We start from the raw sequence: 19,533 nt of genomic DNA on the forward strand, positions 1-19,533 counted from the left end.
TTCCCAGGGTTTGACCAGATATGCACTCCAGGCACAGAGATGGCATGACGGTGACTTTATTTGTTAACAGGCAGACCCCTCACCTAGGTCAGGACAAAATCCATGACCAACAAGGATGGAGAGCAGGATGCTGGCTGAATCTCAGGACCTGGAGGGAACCAGGAGCCAGCCCAGGCTGCTAACAGGAAATTCTGGGGCAGAAGGAGACCCCAGACTGGGCTCAAGGCCACAGAAATTTCAGGTGAAAGTCAGCATTGGCCCTGGAAGGAGTTGGCAATGTGCTAGGTCAGCAACAGGGCTCCGGGGCCAAGGTTGGGAGGCAGCAAGCAGGGCGGGAGCATGCGGGCCGGCAGAGCAGGGACACAGAGGAGGCCGGGCGGCAGCAGCTGGGCTGGCAGGAGGAGGCGGGCACGCAGCAGGCGGGGCGGCACACAGGACGGCAGAGCAGGGACACGGAGGAGGAGGGTCTGCAACTGACCGAGGAGCAGGGGTTGGGCTGGCAGCACAAGGAGGCTGAGCAGGGGGAGGACTCACAGCACACGGGCCTGCAGCAGACAGGCCTGCAGCAGACAGGCTCACAGCACACGGGCCTGCAGCAGACAGGCCTGCAGCAGACGGGCTCACAGCACACGGGCCTGCAGCACACAGGAGTGCAACAGACGGGCTCACAGCAGGCCTGCTGGCAGGGGGAGGAGGTGCAGCAGGAGGACTGGCAGCTAGACGGCTGGCAGCATGAGGCCAGGCAGGAGCTGCTGCAGGCTGGCTGGCAGCAGGGGCTGGACTCGCAGCTCACTGGGGCACAGAGGAGGGTCAGGCGGGGGGCCGGGGCGCAGCAGCTGGGGGCACAGCAGGGGGGCTCGCAGCAGCTCTCTGGACAGTCGTCCACCTGCCAAGAGGAGTCGGTGCAGGAGTCATAGGACCTGGGCAGGCAGACCCGGCTGCTGTAGCTCAAGTCGCTGGAGCAAGCAGACAGGTTGGAGAAAGCCATGGTGGGGTTGTGGGGCCAGAGGAGGGTGAGGATGTGAGTGTGAGTGAGTGTGTGTGTGAGTGCCCAGAGCTCCCCAGCTTTATATGTCTCCTCTGTGTTGTGTGTTGTCTGGCAGCAGCTTGATGAAGTCTTTCCTTCCTTGTTTTTGTTTAGTGTCATGCTCTGTTTTGGCAGCACTGGTCACTCTCTGTAAATACCTTTGGCTGGTGAGGCTCCTGAGTGGAGGCAGGGATATCCTGCCCATGTTTGTCTCCAGAGGAAAGATAATAACAAAGCTTCTGATGCCTTTGCAAGGACAGTAGCAGCCAGGTAACTTTCTGAGAGCAATGGCCCTCTGCTCCAGTGGGGACAGCAGCTGCTCTTGTAAACAAAACTCCTAGTCCCAAGGAAGGGATGAGAGCCAATCCCAGAATCAGGGCTTTGAGAGAAGGGAGGGTATGTTCAGGAGTGGACAGGTCTGGCCATGCCCCACTAGCGTGGCTGCAGGGTGTGAGCTGATAGAGCAGGCTGCACTTTGTGAGCTGATACTGTGGTTGTTGGGGGAGATGAGGGGACTTGGGTCTACTAGGAGTGCACCCTGGGGCAGAAGTGAGGGGCTGTGTCCTCCTGGGGCAGAGACTGGCTCACAGAAAAGGCCTCGGATGCAGATGCAGGCTAGCCCAGAGAGAATGACCACTGGAGCAATTGCCTTTTGCTGCATTGCAGCTGAGCTTTTATAGAAGCTGCACAGAAAAGTCTTAATGCTCACACCTTCCTCCTCTCCTCACAGTCCAGACAATGTCAGGGGCTCCTGCAGCCCTGGGTGCTGATTAGAACAATATCTCCTCCCTCAAGGACCCCTTCCACTGGTAGGAGTTCACAGGATGAGGTCCTGGAGTCTGCATAGTAAAGGTCAGTAGGAGGGCCTGGTTGTCCACGAGTCTTGCGCACAGACACCTGCACAATGCGTCTCCAGAACTCCATCTACAGCTGTGATCTAGTGACCACAACGGCATCCGGCCACGACCCTGTGTGTCCACATTTTTCAGCCACTGTGTTCTTCCAAGTCTCTGAAGGGGCAAGGGCAGGACCTTGGTGACACCCTTGTCTGCAGGTAGCCCCCAGATTCCATAGAAGACTTGTCAGGGGCCAGTGGGCTCCTGAGTTCCAGCCTTCACTGACCTCTGATGAGTAGAGCTGGGGACTCGACTGTAGGACTGCATGGCAGTCAGACCACAATGGAGAAATATTACCTTAAAGAAATATTAGGTTAAAACTGCATAAATGTATTGAACAACTTTAACCTACACATCCAGGAGGTTGAATAAATTCCAAATAAGATACACACATAAGAGTCACAAACAGACACATCCTAGTAAATACACTGAAAGTCAAAAACATGGAGAAAATCTCAAAAGGAGAAGGAGAAAAATACTGAGTCACTCACAAGGGAATCCCAGTAAGACTTACAGATGGCTTCCCATCAGAAACAATGGAGACCTGAGTCAATGGGACCACGTATTCTCAAATTGCTCAAAGTATAAACTGTCAATCAATAATCCTATATACACTCTCTGACATAAATCACACCAGGATCCTCTATGACCCACCTCCCAGAGTAAAGGAAATAAACAAATGGGACCTAATTAAACTTAAAAGCTTTTGTACAACAAAGGAAACTATAAGTAAGGTGAAAAGACAGCCTTCAGAATGGGAGAAAATAATAGCAAACAAAGCAACTGACAGAGAATTAATCTCAAAAATATGCAAGCAACTCCTGCAGCTCAATTCCAGAAAAATAAATGACCCAATCAAAAAATGGGCCAAATAACTAAACAGACATTTCTCCAAGGAAGACATACAGATGGCTAACAAACACATGAAAAGATGCTCAACTTCACTCATTATCAGAGAAATACAAATCAAAACCACAATGAGGTACCATCTCACGACAGTCAGAATGGCTGCTACCCAAAAATCTAAAACCAATAAATGCCGGAAAGGGTGTGGAGAAAAGGGAACCCTCTTACACTGTTGGTGGGAATGCAAACTAGTTTTACAGCTACTATGGAGAACAGTGTGGAGATTCCTTAAAAAACTGGAACTAGAACTGCCATATGACCCAGCAATCCCACTGCTGGGCATACACACCAAGGAAACCAGAATTGAAAGAGACACATGTAACCCAATGTTGATCGCAGCACTGTTTATAATAGCCAGGACATGGAGGCAACCTAGATGTCCATCAGCAGACAAATGGATAAGAAAACTGTGGTACATATACACAATGGAATATTACTCAGACATTAAAAAGAATACATTTGAATCAGTTCTAATGAGGTGGATGAAACTGCAGCCTATTATACAGAGTGAAATAAGTCAGAAAGAAAAACACCAATACAGTATATTAATGCATATATATGGAATTTAGAAAGATGGTAATGATAACCCTATAAGCGGGACAGCGAAGGAGACACAGATGTGTAGAACAGTCTACTGGACTCTGTGGGAGAAGGCGAGGGCGGGATGATGTGGGAGAATAGCATTGAAACATGTATATTATCATCACACGTGAAACAGATCGCCAGTCCAGGTTGGATGCAGGAGACAGGGTGCTCAGGGCTGGTGCACTGGGATGATCCTGAGGGATGGGATGGGGAGGGAGGTGGGGGGGGTTCAGGATGGGGAACACATGTACACCCATGGCTGATTCACGTCAATGTATGGCAAAAACCACTACAATATTGTAAAGCAATTAACCTCTGATTAAAATAAATAAATTATAAAAAATAATCCTATATACAACAAGCCATTTTTAATACATGGAGGAAAAATATATTCCCAGATAAAAATACAGAGAATTTGTTATTAGTTGATTCATCTTATAAAACATACTAAAGAAGCCAGTAATCAGACAGAAAATCTAATCCACAGGAGAAAAACAAAAAGCACCAGTAAGGTAACTATGTAATTACAAGAAAAATACAAATTCATTTTTCTTGTTTATTCTCTTAATTGATTTAGCACAATTTAAAATAATATACATATAAAGCATTGTATAAAACAATATGTATGCAATGTATTGTTAGGCATACAGTTCATAGAAATGTAATATATTTGGCAATATCAGCACAGCCATATTGGGCAAAGGAAATGACAGCAAATGATGACTCAGATCTACAGGAAAAAGTGAAGAGAACCAGAAATGATAAAAAGGTTAGCATAGAACAAGCTTTAAATATATATTGCTTTCCTTTCTTCCCTAATCTTCTTAAAAAATCATAAAAGTATAATAAGTAGTCATTATAACCACATATCATTTGATTTTAACATTTTAAGGTGCAATATTGTAACAGCAAGACCACAGAAAAAATAGGAAGGAATAGAATTATATATAAAATGGAGCAATGTTTTCATACATCACTGGAATTGAGTCAGTATAAATCAGAAGTTGATTCTGATAACTCAAATAAATATATGGTAGGCCCTAGAGCAAATGCTAAGGGAAAATTTTAAAAACAGGGTAAAAAGTCATTAAAGAAATAGAATACTATATTGGAAAATATTAACTAAAAGTAAAAGAAAAACAGTAAAGGAGGATTTGCTGTTGTTGTTTAGTTACAAAGTTGCATCCAGCTCTCTTGCAACCCCATGGACTGTAGACCACCAGGCTCCTCTGTCCATGTGATTTTCCAGACAAGAATACTGGAGTTGGTTGCCATTTCCTTCTCCAGGGGATCTTCCTGACCAAGGGGTTGCGCCTGCCTCTCCTGCAGGGACAGGCAGATTCTTTACCACTGAGCCACCTAGGAAACCCAAAGAGGAACTCAACTATGAAAAGACGTGAAGTAAGGAACGAAAAAGTGAAATAGCAGGTGTAAAGCCAACCACAGTTAATGCTTATTATTATGTTGTAGAAAGTCACTACAAACACTGGACCTTTGCTTCTAGGGGAAACAAAGATTTTCCTGTGGGCCTCTGGTCTCATTTTCATCAACTAATCAATACATAATTGTGTGCCTCTGTGTTAGCAGTGAAGACTCAGCACAACCAAATTTTTTTTTTTAAGTTTCTTTAAAAAATTGTTTTTAAAAAGCTAATTCTATAAAGCTCTTAGAGGAAACTTTGGGATAAATCTTCATGTCCTCAGATCTGGCATTGGATTCTAAGATATGGCTTTAAAAGTATAAGCAATAAAAAAAAATAGGTAAATATGACTTCATCAAAATTAAAACATTTTGTACTTCAAAGGAGACTATCAAGAAAGTGAAAATACAATCCATAGAATGGGGGAAAATATTTGAAAATCCTATAGAGCACAAGGAACTTATATTTAGAATATATAAAGAACTCTCATAAAACAATTTAAAAGGCAAATAATCCAATTAAAAACTAGGCAGAGGACTTGAATAGACATTCCTCCAAAGAAGAGACATAAATGGCTGGTATGCGCATGAAAAAATACACACCATCACTACTCATCAGGGGAATGAAATCAAAGCCACAGTGAGATACTGCTTCACGCCCACAAAGGTCACTAGAATAATGAAGTCAGATACCAACAAGGGCTGGGGAGGATGTGGAGAGCGCAACCTTCATCCAGGGCTGATGGGGATGTCAGATGGTGCAGTGACTTTGGGAGACAGTCTGGTAGTTTCTAAAATGTTAACCCATTGATATAAGAGCCATCAACTCCACTAAGTATATACCCAAGAGAGATGAAAATCCATGCCAATACAAAAACGTGCACGTGAATGTTTATAGTAGCATTATTCATAATATCCAGAAGATAGCAACAAGTCAAATGTCCATCAATGATGGATGGGGTGATCAAAATGTGGTATATCCTCACAGTAATCTACGGTGTGGCCACAAAAACAAGTGAAGCACTGATACACACTACGACACGGGTGAACCTTGGACACATACTACATAAGCCAGTTACAAAGACCATACATTATATGATTCCAGTGCTAGGAAATGTCCAGGCAAATCCAAAGATAATGTAAAGTCAATGGGTTGCTGCCTAGGGCTGGGGGTGGGGAGTGTGGGGTGAAGGGTGGGAGCTAGTGGGCTAAGGGCTTCCTTCTGAGGTAACAGGCATGAGCTACAACAGGCTGTGGTGAGGGTTGCGCGTGGAGGTTGACTGCACCCAACGCCCCGACATGTGCATCTCAGGTATCTGAATCACGGCTCAACAAACCTGTTTTTAAAAAGTTACTGAGAATCACAGGAAGTAAAGAGAAGGAGTCAATTTTCTGGGAGACCCGTGGATTGGATCTTGTTCAAGAAAGTAGCTGGCATGACAAAGACTTCTACCTGAGAACTTGACATGACATAAAATAGAAGACAATGGAAATTACAGTACTGAAAATGCAATGGCTGGAGCTGAAAACTCAGCAGATAGGTTTGCAGGTAGATTGTGTGGAATGAAAGCAGAGAGGATGAGCGAGCAGAAGTCCCTGGAGAGTATCAGGATGGAATCACAGTTGACAGAAAACCCACAGCGAGAGTCTTGGTTATGGAAGGAAGGGGCTTTCCGGGTGGCTCAGTGGTAAAGCATCCACTTGTCAATGCAGGAGACACAGGAGATGTGGGTTCAGTCCCTAGGTTGGGAAGATCTCTTGGAGGAGGAAATGGCAACCCACTGCAGTATTCTTCCCTGGAAAATTCCATGGGCAGAGGAGCCTGGTGGGCTACAGTCCATGGAGTCACAAAGAGCTGGACACAACTGAGGCTGCATGGACACTGCTAAGAGAAGATGGAGGATCCTGACTTGGAACATGAAGGATGGGTTGCATGCCTAGCAAGTGCCTCTCCCGGACCCTGCGGAACCTTCCAGAGTGCTCCCATCCTGGCAGGAGAGGATGGGGATGTTAGCTGGATCTGGGCTGGATGGGACTGCAAATCACAGGTAAGCAGATCCCAGAAGGGTATGTTTTGTTATTTTGTTCACATTTCCTGCCATAGGATGTCAAAGTAAAACCTGCGGCATCATCCCTCGCCTTTGACAGCTAAGCACACCGGAAAGTTACAGCTGCTATACAGACCCCTGGCGATGGTCACGCAGGCTCTGCCTGCACACTCACAGCAATGGGCACCTCAGTACCTACCAAGGCCGGCCACTCTTGACCTCTTGATGGGCGGGTCGTGCCCTCTGCACACTCTGGCACGGGGAACACGCAAAGGCACAGGGGTAAAGCCACAGGCTCTACAGGTAGAGCAGGAGAAGTCACTGACCTTAGGGGGGAGGCTGGGGACTCTCAAGGTCACAACGATGGAAAATTCCTCCGGGAAGAGGTCACATCTGAAGAAAATCCTCGAGGCAGGGAAGCTCAGGGCATGGGGCGCGGCAGCTGAGAGCTGGAGTCCTCGTGCGCCTTGGACCTGCATCACCCTGACCCCGACTGCAGAGCCATCGGGAGGGACCGCCTCTGCCAGCACATCCAGGGGCCGCAGGTCTGTGTCAAGGAAATCACAGTGGGTTACAGGGTGCCCGGGTGTGACTTCAGCATCTTCACAAGAGCTCTGCAAGCTGGCTGTCACAACTTCCCTCTAACCAGTGAGCAGACGGAGAGCTTACAACCCAATGGGTCTGCCGTGACCTCTCCTCCCCACGCCTCCACCCTATTCTCCGGCTGACAGGAGCTGTGCTGGGCCTGCTGGAGGTCCAGGAAGGCCCCGCCTAGCCCCAGGTGCCCAGGAGACAGGTTCCCACGCGGGAAGCATCCGGGTCTGGACGCGGCAGGTACCGCATCCGTGTCCCGCAGAGTCGTCTGTAAGGTTCCCTGTGCTGCTGGAGGGTGGGCACCTGACAAGACCTGGACTCACCCCGGCCCGGGCACTGCCTCCTCCACACGCTGCAGAGGAGCAGGCAGGCTCCTGTTCTGAAGTTCAAGGTCATCAGACAAAACACACCCAAGGCCAGATGGTAGGAAAGGACAGTGGGAAGCCGGGTGAGCACCTGTGACTAGTGGCGGGGGTCGTGTCAACCCCACCACCCCCTGGCCCCACAGTGGGAGGGAAGGACTGGCTCGGGGCAGAGCCCACGGCTGCCCCTTGGACCCTTCCAGACTTGGCCACCATGTGTCACGCCATGGCTGGGATAAGCGACAGGCACGTGCGAATGAAAAGTCACGCCCCAGAGCTGTCTCCCTAGGGCCCTGGCGGTCCTGCTAGGAGGCCTGAGCCTGAATGGAGCTGGTGGTCAGGGCACTATGGGGATGGGTCAGCAAAGTCAGCAGGGCTGAGGCCGTGAGAGCAAAGGACGCCCCAGTGCACTCCCACCGCGCTCAGGCCCAGCCCCACCCACCCCAAGGCTGCTCTGCTCGGCCCCAGAGGGTGACCAGAAGGGGCTTTGTGGAGGCTCCCTGTGGCGGGGTGTCACAAACGCGGAGAATGAAGCAGAAGACAAGGAGCGTGTTTTCTCCATTAAATTAAGGGGATTTAGGAAGGGAAAGGTCTCTCCAAACCAGCTAAGAGGAAAAACACTGAGTCCAAAGAAGAGAGGAGTGAAGTGAAAGTCGCTCAATTGTGTCTGCCTTTTTGGAACCCCATGGGCTATACAGTCCATGGAATTCTCCAGGCCAGAATATTGGAGTGGGTAGCCTTTCCCTTCTCCAGGGGATCTTCCCAATTCAGGGACCAAACACAGGTCTCCCGCATTGCAGGTGGATTCTTTACCAGCTGAGCCACAAGGGAAGCCCAGGAATGCTGGAGTGGGTAGCCTATCCCTTCTCCAGCGGAACTTCCCGACCCAGGAATTGAACCGGGGTCTCCTGCACTGCAGGCGATAGCCACTCAAAGTCAGAGCGCAAAACGTGGAAGGTCAGCGGTGAGAGGGACCAGAGCAGACCAGGGTGGGCAGGGGGAGGGGCGAGGTCCAGAGAACAGAGAGAGTCTACCCAGAAGGCAGGAAATTCTTACGGGGAAAGTAAGTGGCCTCAACAAGCAAGGAACTTAGGCTCTTCAAACCAGATCACACTGTCCCACCCCCAGTGCTCAACAAGTTTCAGAGTTAAGGGCCATCAAGCCTGGGGCACAGCTAGGGATGCTGACGTCCTCCTGGAGAGGGCCAAGGGGCATCCTCAAGTGTCTGGAGGCGCCCACCGGCTATGAACATACCCGAGGGTGCAGGGACTGAGGGCAGGCTGGACACCGACTTTAGGCTCACGCCAGCTGGGCAGCAGTGCTGGGGACCCAGGGATGTGGTGGCCTGAGCAGGGTCTGGGAGGACAGACAGGCGAGACCCTTTGGAGGATGTGGTGAGAGAGGGATTGGATGCTGCTCTGTGATGGGAGGGCAGGTCACAATTGTCATTTCCACCACTGAACATGAGAAGCGGCACATGGTGGGGGCCTTCGCTTTGGAAAGCACACCTGCTGCAAACTACACTACTCATGGATTGGGCTCTGATGTACCTGAACGTCAAGGGCAGGAGCATTAGCTGTATATGTCAGGGGCAGGGCTCTCAGACAGATGCCACGGTCAGAGGTGGAGGGGAGTCTGTTTCCGGAGCCGGATCCTGACCCCAGGCTTGGGTTGCCCAGGTGAGGGGTGAGGTTGTACCTGGGAAGGGCCCCTGAAGAGCCTGGGGCTGTAAATGAACACTGCTCACCCTAAATTCACCCCCAAAATGAGAAACACAGGGTACACGGGCCTTGCCTGGCAGTGGGCCCACTGTCAAGGTTTTAGCTATGGCCCCACAGAGATCCAGCCCCTCCTTCAAGAAATATGTGTCCTCCACCAGGCAGGCTCCCTAGCTGTGGGGCAAGACTTGACCTGGCCAAGCCCCAGGCACAGCAACTAGGAAGATCTGGATTCCACTAATCCCAGCTCAAGCCTCTCCCTCCATTGTTAACTGAGACAGCCTCTTCCTGGTACCCTGCCCCCCCACCACTCCACTACCCACCGTGCAGCCCAAGCAGCCTCCATTCCCCCACCCTGCCGAGAGTTCTGCAGGTTAAAGAGAAGGTGTGTTGTCTTCCTGGGGAAGTCCCGCTGATGCAGGAACCACTGAGTGACTGATTTCATAAAGGTCAGGGTTCACAAAGGACATTTGCAGTGATGGAGTCCAGCAAGATAACTCTAATAGATGTGGCACGGTCACCAGCACCTCCTGGGAGGCTGGACACACAGATGGACAATGGGCAAGCCATAGACACACGGCCAAGAGAGGTCTGCCCTACAACCTCTGCAGTGACCAGCCTGGAAGCCGGCCCACAACCTTTGCACTGTTGCCCAGAATGTGGTCAGTGACCATCAGCTTCCCTAACATTTGTCCCCAAGTCCAGTTCAGGGCCACACGGAGAAAATCAGACCTGTTCCTTGACTGGGGCACATGGGCACAGCTTCTGATCCACCCCGCTTCGCACGTCAACAGCCTCCATCAGACCACACCTGGGCCTTTCTGGCCACTCCAGGCTGTGCCTGAGCCTCTGCCAAACCCAGGTGACGGTGGCAGACCGCCTGCTGGAGCCAGCGTGGAATAGACTGGCTTGTTCTCCTTTGGGTCTTATTCTCATTCGGGTGGTCTTCATCTATTCCACAAAACCTTCTTGAAATGCCAGTTTCCAAAATAAACAGTTGTCCCCTGGTGCTCATAATTTAGCAAAGAGGATGTATCAGCCGCAGAGATAAACTCAAAGCTGGCTACACATAGGTCCTAACCCCGACCTCAGCCTCGTAAGACCTGGCCCACAATTGACTCGCTGCACCTTCTGAGCCTCAATTGCCTCATCTGTAAGATGGGAGGGTGGTGACCGGCCCTGTCGGTTACTCAGCGCATCTGAAGAGCTGAGCAACCTGGGGCTGGAGGAGCTGACCACAGCAACAGACAAGGCAGAAAGCAAAACCCTATCTTCCCCTGGGAGGGAGCCCACTGGAGCCGGGCCAGGGACCCTGGGACAAAAGCCTCCTGCAGAATGAGCCCCGGGGCAGGAGAGGGAGCAGAAGGAAGGGCAAGAGTGTGGAAGTGTCTTCACAGGAGGCCTGAGAGGAGGCCCGGGGCTGGGGACGCAGAGCTCCCTCGAGAACGGCAGTGCCTGGCTGTGTCCCGAACCTGGGCAGGGCAGCATCCTGGGGAGGCCTGTGGGGAGGCCTGAGGTTGGCCGAGAGAGTATGCAAAGCGTTTCTGGCCAGAAGCATGGCTCCTCATGCCCGAGAATAATCCCTTACGGAGGCCTCCTGTACGGGGACCGGGGACTGTGAAGACTGAGGTTATTTGTTGGGTGGGGGTTGGCGAGGAACAACTGCCTTTGTTGGATGCCGAGGTGTGAGCCACAGGCCAGCTTCAGATGGTCTCTGAGATGGCCCCTCCATTAGAGGTGGGAAGGGAGGGAGAACAGACAGCCAATGAGGTCTTCTTCACTCTGGATTTCATTGAGTTCCCTGGGAGCTCAGGGACTAGGAGCAAGTTCATTGCCAACAATTGGGGGTCCCTGCAGGGCAGTGAGACTGACCACACTGCCCGAGCAACAGAGAGTCCAGTTTGGGCCCAAGGAGAGGCAGATGGACCAGTGATGGGGTGAGCTGAGAGCTCAGACACCCCCAGGCAAGATGACAGCAGTTCAGGCACCGTGGAGGTATATTAGTATGGAGGGATGGTTGACCTGTGGGTGGTGATGGGAAAGTTGGGGTTCAGCAGAGAGAAAAACCCAGGCCCATTCCTCTCTGAACAGGACACACAGAGTCAGCTCCAGGCAGGGTGGGAAGTGGGACCTCCAAGTTAGAGGAAGAGGTTGGGGGCTGTCTTTGTGATCTGGGGTTAAGGAAATTTTCTCAACACTAGATACAAACCATCAGAAGGAAGCTGGATCATCTGCTCACATCAAAACAAGAATTTCTGCCCAAGAAAGGTCACAATGGGCCATGTTGTATTCACAGAACAGAGCCCGGGAGGGATTTAAAACTGACAAGGAGTTAACACACAGCAGGAGCAAGACACCCAGGACACCAGCAAGGAAAACATGAGAACAGTCGTTGCCCCGAAGGCAGGCAACCTGAGAAAGAAACAGCCCAAACAGCCTGATCAGTCAGACAAAAGCAAACTAAAGACTGACAAGGTATCATTTCCCCCTGTTACACTGGTTAAAAAAGGAAACAGGAAAAAATATACAGATGGAGCCCAGAAACAACCTACGCATCCATCGACAGGTGAGCAGAAGAATGTGTGGTACATACACACAAAGGAATATTACTCAGCCATAAAAAAGAATGAATTAATGCCATTTGCAGCAACATGGATGAAACTAGAGAGTATTATACTAGGAGGAGAAAATCACACAAAGACAATACCATATGATGTCACTTATATGTGGAACCTAATGTATAACACAAATGAACTTATCTGCAAAATAGAAACAGACTTAGACACACAGAGAAGTGGGGTGGGGGAGGGAAGGATTGGGAGTTGGGGATTGGGATGGATAAACAACAAGGTATCACTGCAGAGCACAGGTAATCATATTCAGTATCCTATCATAAACCATAATGAAAAAGAATATAAAAGAGAAGGCATATGTATATATATAGTATAACGGAATCGCTTCACTGTACAGAAGAAATTAACAATATTGTAACTCAGCCACATTTCAACTTAAATAAAAGATGGAGCACAAAAGGGGAAATCGTTCCTGTCCCTGTTCTGTGTTTAAATTGGCTTTTCCTCACTTTTTTAAAAGGCGCTGAAGGGATGTGGAGGGAGGCAGGGCTGGGCTGCTGGGCTTCGATGGGATGGCTGTCTCGGCTTGAGCCTGGTGTGTCCCTGGGACATCCACAGCCTGGAAAGCCACAGCTGCGTGGTGACTGGGCCACGGAAGCTACAGGGGAGGTCAAGAGAGCAGGACGCCAGTAATGAATGACCAGCAGGCGTGAAGAGACCCCGGGGTCAGCTCGGGCTAAGCCCTTCTCTTGCATCCACACTTTTAAACTTAGACACATCCCCTCCCTCGTCACCCTCCAAGGTCTGCGTTAGCCCCGGAGCTAAGGGCTCTCAGAATGCGGGAAGTTGTCCAGAGGGCCCATCAGAGGGTACAGTGATGACCATGGTCTTGGTGCAAGCTCTCCTGCAACCTGACCTCTCAGAGGCCTGGACCCCTTTCCTGTGGGGTTGCGGGAGGGACTGGAACATCGTCAGGCAGGCAGGAGCTGCCCCCCGAGTCAGACTGCCTCCCAGTGATGGGCAGATGGACCGCTCACCCCGCAAGGCCGGTGCAGTCAGTCCTGTGCTAGGCCACTTTGTAGGTCCCACTTTAACATTCCTGTGAATTTGAGAGAGGCTCTGTGTCTGCCTATGAAAGGACAGCTGCTGGGGCTGCAAGCAGGTCCCCTAAGAGCCACGTGGCTGGCAAGCAGCTGACTTCAGTTCACGTCGTGTAAACATGTAATAGGGCTTCCAGGATCCCTCAGGCAGCTGACACAGGGAAGTCCGCACACGGAGTGGAACCAGGCCAAACCTGAACCTTCCGTTCTCACCCTTCTCGGATGTTCTCTATAGGGTCCAGCAACTGCCTGACCTCAGCAGGCGCCTGGATATTCAGGAGACAAAGACAGCACGCGCATCACGCAGGCAGCAGGGCTGGCACGCAGACAAGGGGGTTGGGACAGGATGCTCAGCTGCCCGCAGGGTCCCACCCACAGAAGGCACCACCAGTGGTCCAATGAAACTCCTCCCCGTCTTCTCCTGCCAGGAGCAGAGGTGGGTGAGGCCAGGATGGAGGGGCAGCACCCGCCCCAGGGACCTTCGCAATAGAAACACCGCTCACTCCTGCAGGGTGCGATTATCCCGTGATCCAGCCAGCTTTTCATGTTCCCTTTTCGCACGTCCTCCTGGTGAGTGAAAACATGACAGTGATGAATGGGGCTGCAGTGGTTTCGGGCTGCAGGAGGTGGAAGTCCAAACACTCAGCAACCAGAGGCTCGGCTGCTTCCAAATCCTGTGCGTGCGAGTGCCCTGACGCTATTATCCTGAAAACTCGTGCAATGATGGAATCAGAGTGAAAAGAGCCGTGGAGACCAGACCATTCCAAGCCTCCGGTTACAGACCAGGATGGCCAGCACAGAGAGGCGTGTGGATGCAGCTGAAGGAGAGGAAGGTCTGTGGTCCCAGGGCTTCCAGGAGGAAAGGAAGATGGTATCAAGTCAACCATAGAGGCTTCGCTTGAAGAAACTTAAAGGGCAAACGGAACCCACCATGAGCAGAAGGATGGAAATCAGTGTGACTGAAACAAAAGGAAAATTCACCGAAACCAAAGCTGGGTCTTCGAGAAGATCAATAAAATTGATAAACTTCTACCAGACTGATCAGGGCGGGGGTGGAATAAGAAGAAACGATGTATCAATGTCAAAAAAGGAAAAATGAGATATCATTGAACATTTTTCAAAAGCTAATAGGAAAGAGACTCACAGACATAGAGAACAGATTTGTGGTTGCCAAGGGGAGGGGAGAGGGGAAGGGACAGAGTGGGAGCTTGGGATTAACAGATGCAAACTATTATCTCTAGGGTGGATAAACAGCAAGGTGTCACTATGGAGCACAGGCAACTATATTCAACATCCTGTGATTAAACCACAATGGAAAAGAATTTGAAAATGAATATATAAATATATATGTATAACTGAATCACTTTGGAGTACAGCAGAAGTTAATATAAGATTGTAAGTCGGTTATACTTCAATAAAATGAGATTTTAAAAGGAGGAATTAAAAGGATAATGAAGAGACTCGACAAACAGCATTATGCCTGCATATCCGAATCTTAGATGAAATGGACCAGTCCGTTGATAGGCAGAGACTGTAACTGAGTAGGACCCTTCCTGGGACAGGCCCTCCCTCCACATCCTCCACCTGCCTCTTGTTCATAGAAAAACTTCTCATACTGTTCGTGGGGTTCTTGTGGCAAGAATACTGGAACAGTTTGCCATTTCCTTCTCTAGTGGACCACGTTTTGTCAGAACTCTTCTGACGAATGACTCTTCTGTCTTGGGTGGCCCGACATAGCATGGCTCATAGTTTCATTGAGTTACCCAAGCCCCGTTGCCACAACAAGGCTGTGATCCATGAAGGGCTAGTGAAAAGTGATGTCTCAATGCTGGTTTCAAAGACTTGGTAGCTGATCTACACTTCCATGTGATGTTAACACCAGAGAAAGCTGGAGAGGGGCATACGTGACTTCTTTGTGTTCCTTGTGTGGTTATTCCATAAAATAAACTAAAAAAAATCACCCCACAAGCTCAGATCATGCCTGGACCAGCAGAAGGCCTATGTGTGCTCTGAACCTGTCAGGCCATCTGCTGCCTGCACCCCGCCCTTCACGAATGTCCCCAAGGAAGGAGAAAGGACGCCTGCTCGACTCCTTCCACCCAGAGCCTGGCCTTGCATCAGCCTCAGGGCAGGGACAGCACTTAGCAGGGGCTGGTTGTGTCCCGAGAAGATGCTGCTGCCCCAGCCCCAGTACCTGTGAGTTTGACCTTATTTGGAAATAGGGTCTTTGCAGATTAATCAAGGTACGATGAGGTCTTCCGGGTGTCTCTTAATCCCACCTGACTCGTGTTCTCATTGAAAGGGGAAGTTTGGACGCAGATATGTGCCCGTGTGGAAAATGCCCTGTGATGATGGAAGCAGAGACTGGAGTGATGCTTCTACAAGTGATGGAACCCCAAGAATTGCCAGAAAAGTCACAGAATCCAGGGGAGAGCTAAGAGACCCTGGGACAGCTTGTCCCCCAGAGCCTCAGACAGCGTTAATCTCCAACGTCTGATGTTCAGACTAAGACCCATTCGTGTTGTGTGAGCCGGCCAGTCCGTGGGTCTGTCACTGCTGCCTTGAACGCTGGGCCAGGGCTGCCTGCTGACCAGGGCTCACATTATCTTTATTTAGAACCAAATACACCTCCTCTCTGACCTTCCAGCCACACAACATTGTTCAGCCAGACCGGCAACCCCAGGAGTGCTCACCCTGACCAGGCCAGGACCCAGCGCCCACAGACACGGGTCCACCTCTGCCCCTAGTGACACTGGTGAAAACAACAAGATAGCTTACACTCCACCCAGGGTTGCTTTCTAGGCCAAAAACAAGTAAAGACGTTCAAAGCTGACTTCAAGAGAGAGCTGAGCTCCTGGGACAGAAACAGTTGCCACTTGTTCTCTGAATCTGCTCTCAACAGCGACCAGGAGAGAGGGTGTAGAACCTTCCCCAGGACAAGACACACACCAGGAGGGGAAACAAAAACCAGCGACCCTGACACTTCACACACTCACTCACGCACACACTCACATCCTCACCTTCCTCCAGCCCCTCCACCACCACCAAGGCTGCCTCCACCTTGCTACGGCAGCCGGGTCTGCCTGCCCGGGTCCTGTGACTCCTGCACCGGCTCCTCCTGATGGACGGAGGAGGACAACTGTCCAGAGAGCTGCTGCGAGGCCCCCTGCTGCGCCCCCAGCTGCTGCGCCCCGGGCCCCCGCCTGACCCTCCTCTGCGCCCCAGTGAGCTGCGAGTCTAGCTCCTGCTGCCAACTAGCCTGTAGCTACTCCTGCCTGGCCTCATGTGGCCAGCAGTCTTGCTGCCAGCCCTCCTGCTGCACTCCTCCCCCTGCCAGCAGGGCTGCTGCAGACCCATCTGCTGCTGGCCCATCTGCTGCAGACCCATCTGCTGCTGGCCCATCTGCTGCTGGCCCGTCTGCTACACAGGGAAGATCCCCTGGAGGAGGAAATGGCACCCCACTCCAGTATTCTTGCCTGAAAAGTCCCATGGACAGAGGAGCCTGGTGAGCTGCAGTCCATGAGGTCACAAAGAGACACAACTGAGTGACTGAGCATAAACTGTTGCACACCAGTCTGCTACAAGCCTGTTAAACACCTGTTTGTTACACATCTGTCTGCACACACCTGTCACACACCTGTATGCTGCAAGCCTGTCTGCCTTTCAGTCATTCTACCTGGAGATTTCTCTTTAATGCTAATTTTAAGTTGGTCTCTTGGTGTGGAATTTGCTCAGTTTTTGTCTGGCATCATTTTGTTTCACCTTCACCTTTGATGGTGCTCTTACAGGTTTGCAGTTATTTTCTTTCAGCCCCTTAAAGATGCCCTCTCACTGCCTCCTAACTTTCCTCTTTTCTGATGGGGAAACTACTGTTGCAACTGTGAAGTTAATGTTTATTTTTCCTCTGATTGTTTTCAACAATTTCTCTTTATCTTTGACTTTCATCAGCTTCATTATGATGCGCTTAGGTGTGGCTTCGTTAATATTTAGTTCTCTTAATGTTTATATTATTGCTTGAATTTGTAGCTTGAATCTTTGTTTTAGAAAAATATTTACCATGATCTCTTCAAATATCCTCCATTATATCTCTTGCTTTCATTTTGGGCTCCAAGGAGGAAAAAAAAAGTGAAATTGCTTCACCACGTTCTCCCATATTTATTCAGTTACCTTCCCTCCTTTTTACGCTCTAACCTCATCCTAAATGGTTCATAGCTTCTATCAGTAATCCACCCTCTGGCTGTCTCTTCTACTATTAAATCCACCTATCAAGTCATAAATACTGTTATTACATTTTTGCAATTATTTGAGTCCAGAATTTCTACTTACTTCTTTTATACATATTTCAGTTTTAGATAAAACTGTCCATCCTTAGATCTGTTTTCTTAAGCATATTCATCCCAATTACTTTAAAATGCTGTGTCTGACAGCCCTGATGCTGTGTCACCGATGGGTTTGTTCCTACTGTCTGTTTTATCTCTTGGTGCTATTCCTTGGCATGACTCTCGTCCTTGATTGAATGTCTGAGGTTGTATATGCAAACTCCTAGCAGCCCTGAAGGTTTCTCTTCTCCTGAAGAGATTCACCGCACCCTGGGCAGATGGCTTGGGTGTGGCAGAGGACTGTTATTGTCGTGAGGCTGGGGGGCAGACTCTGTAAGCGCTGGTCTGTGTCCGGTTTTCCCACTCCCAGGACTGAGCTCTCTGGGGTCCTGGCTGAGAACTGTTCCTTTTTGGCTAGTCCTAACTCTGGGTTTTGTCTCCTTGGTAGAGACTGCAAAAACTGCTCGGCTTTCTGTGACTTTCTAATGACCTTCTAAGTATCTTCCCTGCACAGTGTGAAACTCGGCAGATGCCTTGAGGGTTGAATCTACATTTCCAGAGATCTACCTCCCATTTGTCTGGGATCTTGTCCCCTTGAGTCCTTGCTGCCTCCATGTTCACAAACCCCATGTAATTTTCTCCAGCCCCCTGAGATCTCGGGAGCTCTGCTGGCTTCTCTTCATTGTAGTTGCAGCCTTTGGCCATGTTTCTCCTCTGTGCACCCAATGCCAAGACTCGTCAGCCACATTTCAGGGAAAAGCCATCAGGAAAAGCTGGCTCACCTCTGTATAGTTTCCCTAACATTCAACAAGTTTGCCTCTCAATTCTTAGTTTCAGCAGCAGCCCTCCAAAGCTTTGAACAGACGCTTGAGTTTTATCCAGCTTTTCAAGTTCTCCTTGGCAGGAGTGTATCCGGCACTGGCTCCTTATCACAGATGGAAACAGACATCTCTCCTTCTCTCTTCCTCTCTGTGTGTGTCTGTCTGTTTCTCTCTCTATCTCATGCATTCCCAGTCTATAACATGAGTTCCTGGATTTCCAGAGAGGCCAGGAACCTGAGCACAAGAAGCCAGGTTCAAATGTATTTCATTTGTATAACTCAAAATATGCAGACAGACAACTCAGTCCACAATTTGACTGAAATCCTAGACCCCTCTCTTGCCTTTCATAGACTTCCAAGGAGTCATGAGGCCTGGACTGAGCCCCTTTGTTAGAAGCACAGAACAGCCAGGAAGGGTGAGAATTTGAGCACCCAGAGTTGGCAGAAGCATCAGTGCCCCCCAGAGTCCTCCCACAGGGGTGAGGTGTCAGTCTTCCAGGCCGATGCACACCATACTGCGCTGGACCTGGTAGTCACAGCATCACAGGGCACCAAGAACTTGACTTTCCTAGACTGCAGCTCAGGGCTCGGCTTGTTCGTCTTTGCATTTCTGAGCCTGCCGCACAGATAGGCAGGTCCCCAGGTGTGCACACAGCAGTACCAGGCATCAGTCAGGGAAGATGGAGTTAGGCTAGATGGATCTCTCATGTAGCCAGTGCAGACCCCTGACACATTACTGCAGACATACTCCCTTCCTACCTTGATATTATGTTCTGTCATAAATGTCATAAAAGTTATGACCAACCTAGACAGCATATTAAAAAGCAGAGACATTACTTTGCCAACAAAGGTCTGTCTAGTCAAAGCTATGGTTTTTCCAGTAGTCATGTATGGATGTGAGAGTTGGAACATAAAGAAAGCTGAGTGCTGAAGAACTGATGCTTTTGAACTGTGGTGTTGTAAAGACTCTTGAGAGTCCCTGCAAGGAGATCCAACCAGTCCATCCTAAAGGAGATCAGTCCTGGGTGTTCATTGGAAGGACTGATGTTGAAGCTGAAACTCCAATACTTTGGCCACCTGATGCGAAGAATTGACTCATTAGAAAAGACCCTGATGCTGGGAAAGATTGAAGGTGGGAGGAGAAAGGGATGACAGAGGATGAGATC

The 19,533-nt window shown here is 49.9% G+C and overlaps 2 protein-coding genes across 2 annotated transcripts in view; both read right to left on the reverse strand.

The window, feature by feature from the left end:
- The window catches only part of TSPEAR (thrombospondin type laminin G domain and EAR repeats), a 161,733-nt gene that overhangs the window by 64,464 nt on the left and 77,736 nt on the right, over positions 1–19,533 (reverse strand). Inside the window, exon 2 of the mRNA XM_070466865.1 lies at positions 7,208–7,428. Coding sequence (XP_070322966.1) covers positions 7,208–7,428 — 221 coding nt within the window. The remainder of the gene's footprint in view (positions 1–7,207; positions 7,429–19,533) is intronic.
- On the reverse strand, positions 90–7,293 carry LOC110131152 (keratin-associated protein 10-8-like). Its single transcript, XM_020883589.2, has 2 exons — positions 7,208–7,293; positions 90–2,220 (listed from the first exon to the last, which is right to left on the reverse strand). The coding sequence occupies exon 2, from the start codon at positions 1,145–1,147 to the stop codon at positions 287–289; it is 861 nt and encodes a 286-aa protein (XP_020739248.2). The 5' UTR covers positions 1,148–2,220; positions 7,208–7,293; the 3' UTR covers positions 90–286.

Source organism: Odocoileus virginianus, chromosome 4 (assembly GCF_023699985.2).
Source record: "Odocoileus virginianus isolate 20LAN1187 ecotype Illinois chromosome 4, Ovbor_1.2, whole genome shotgun sequence".
In the NCBI taxonomy this organism is placed as follows: domain Eukaryota; kingdom Metazoa; phylum Chordata; class Mammalia; order Artiodactyla; family Cervidae; genus Odocoileus; species Odocoileus virginianus.

Bases quoted from the DNA above. Each gene is read 5' to 3' on its own strand.
- LOC110131152 (XM_020883589.2), bottom strand. From the start codon at position 1,147: ATGACACTAAACAAAAACAAGGAAGGAAAGACTTCATCAAGCTGCTGC.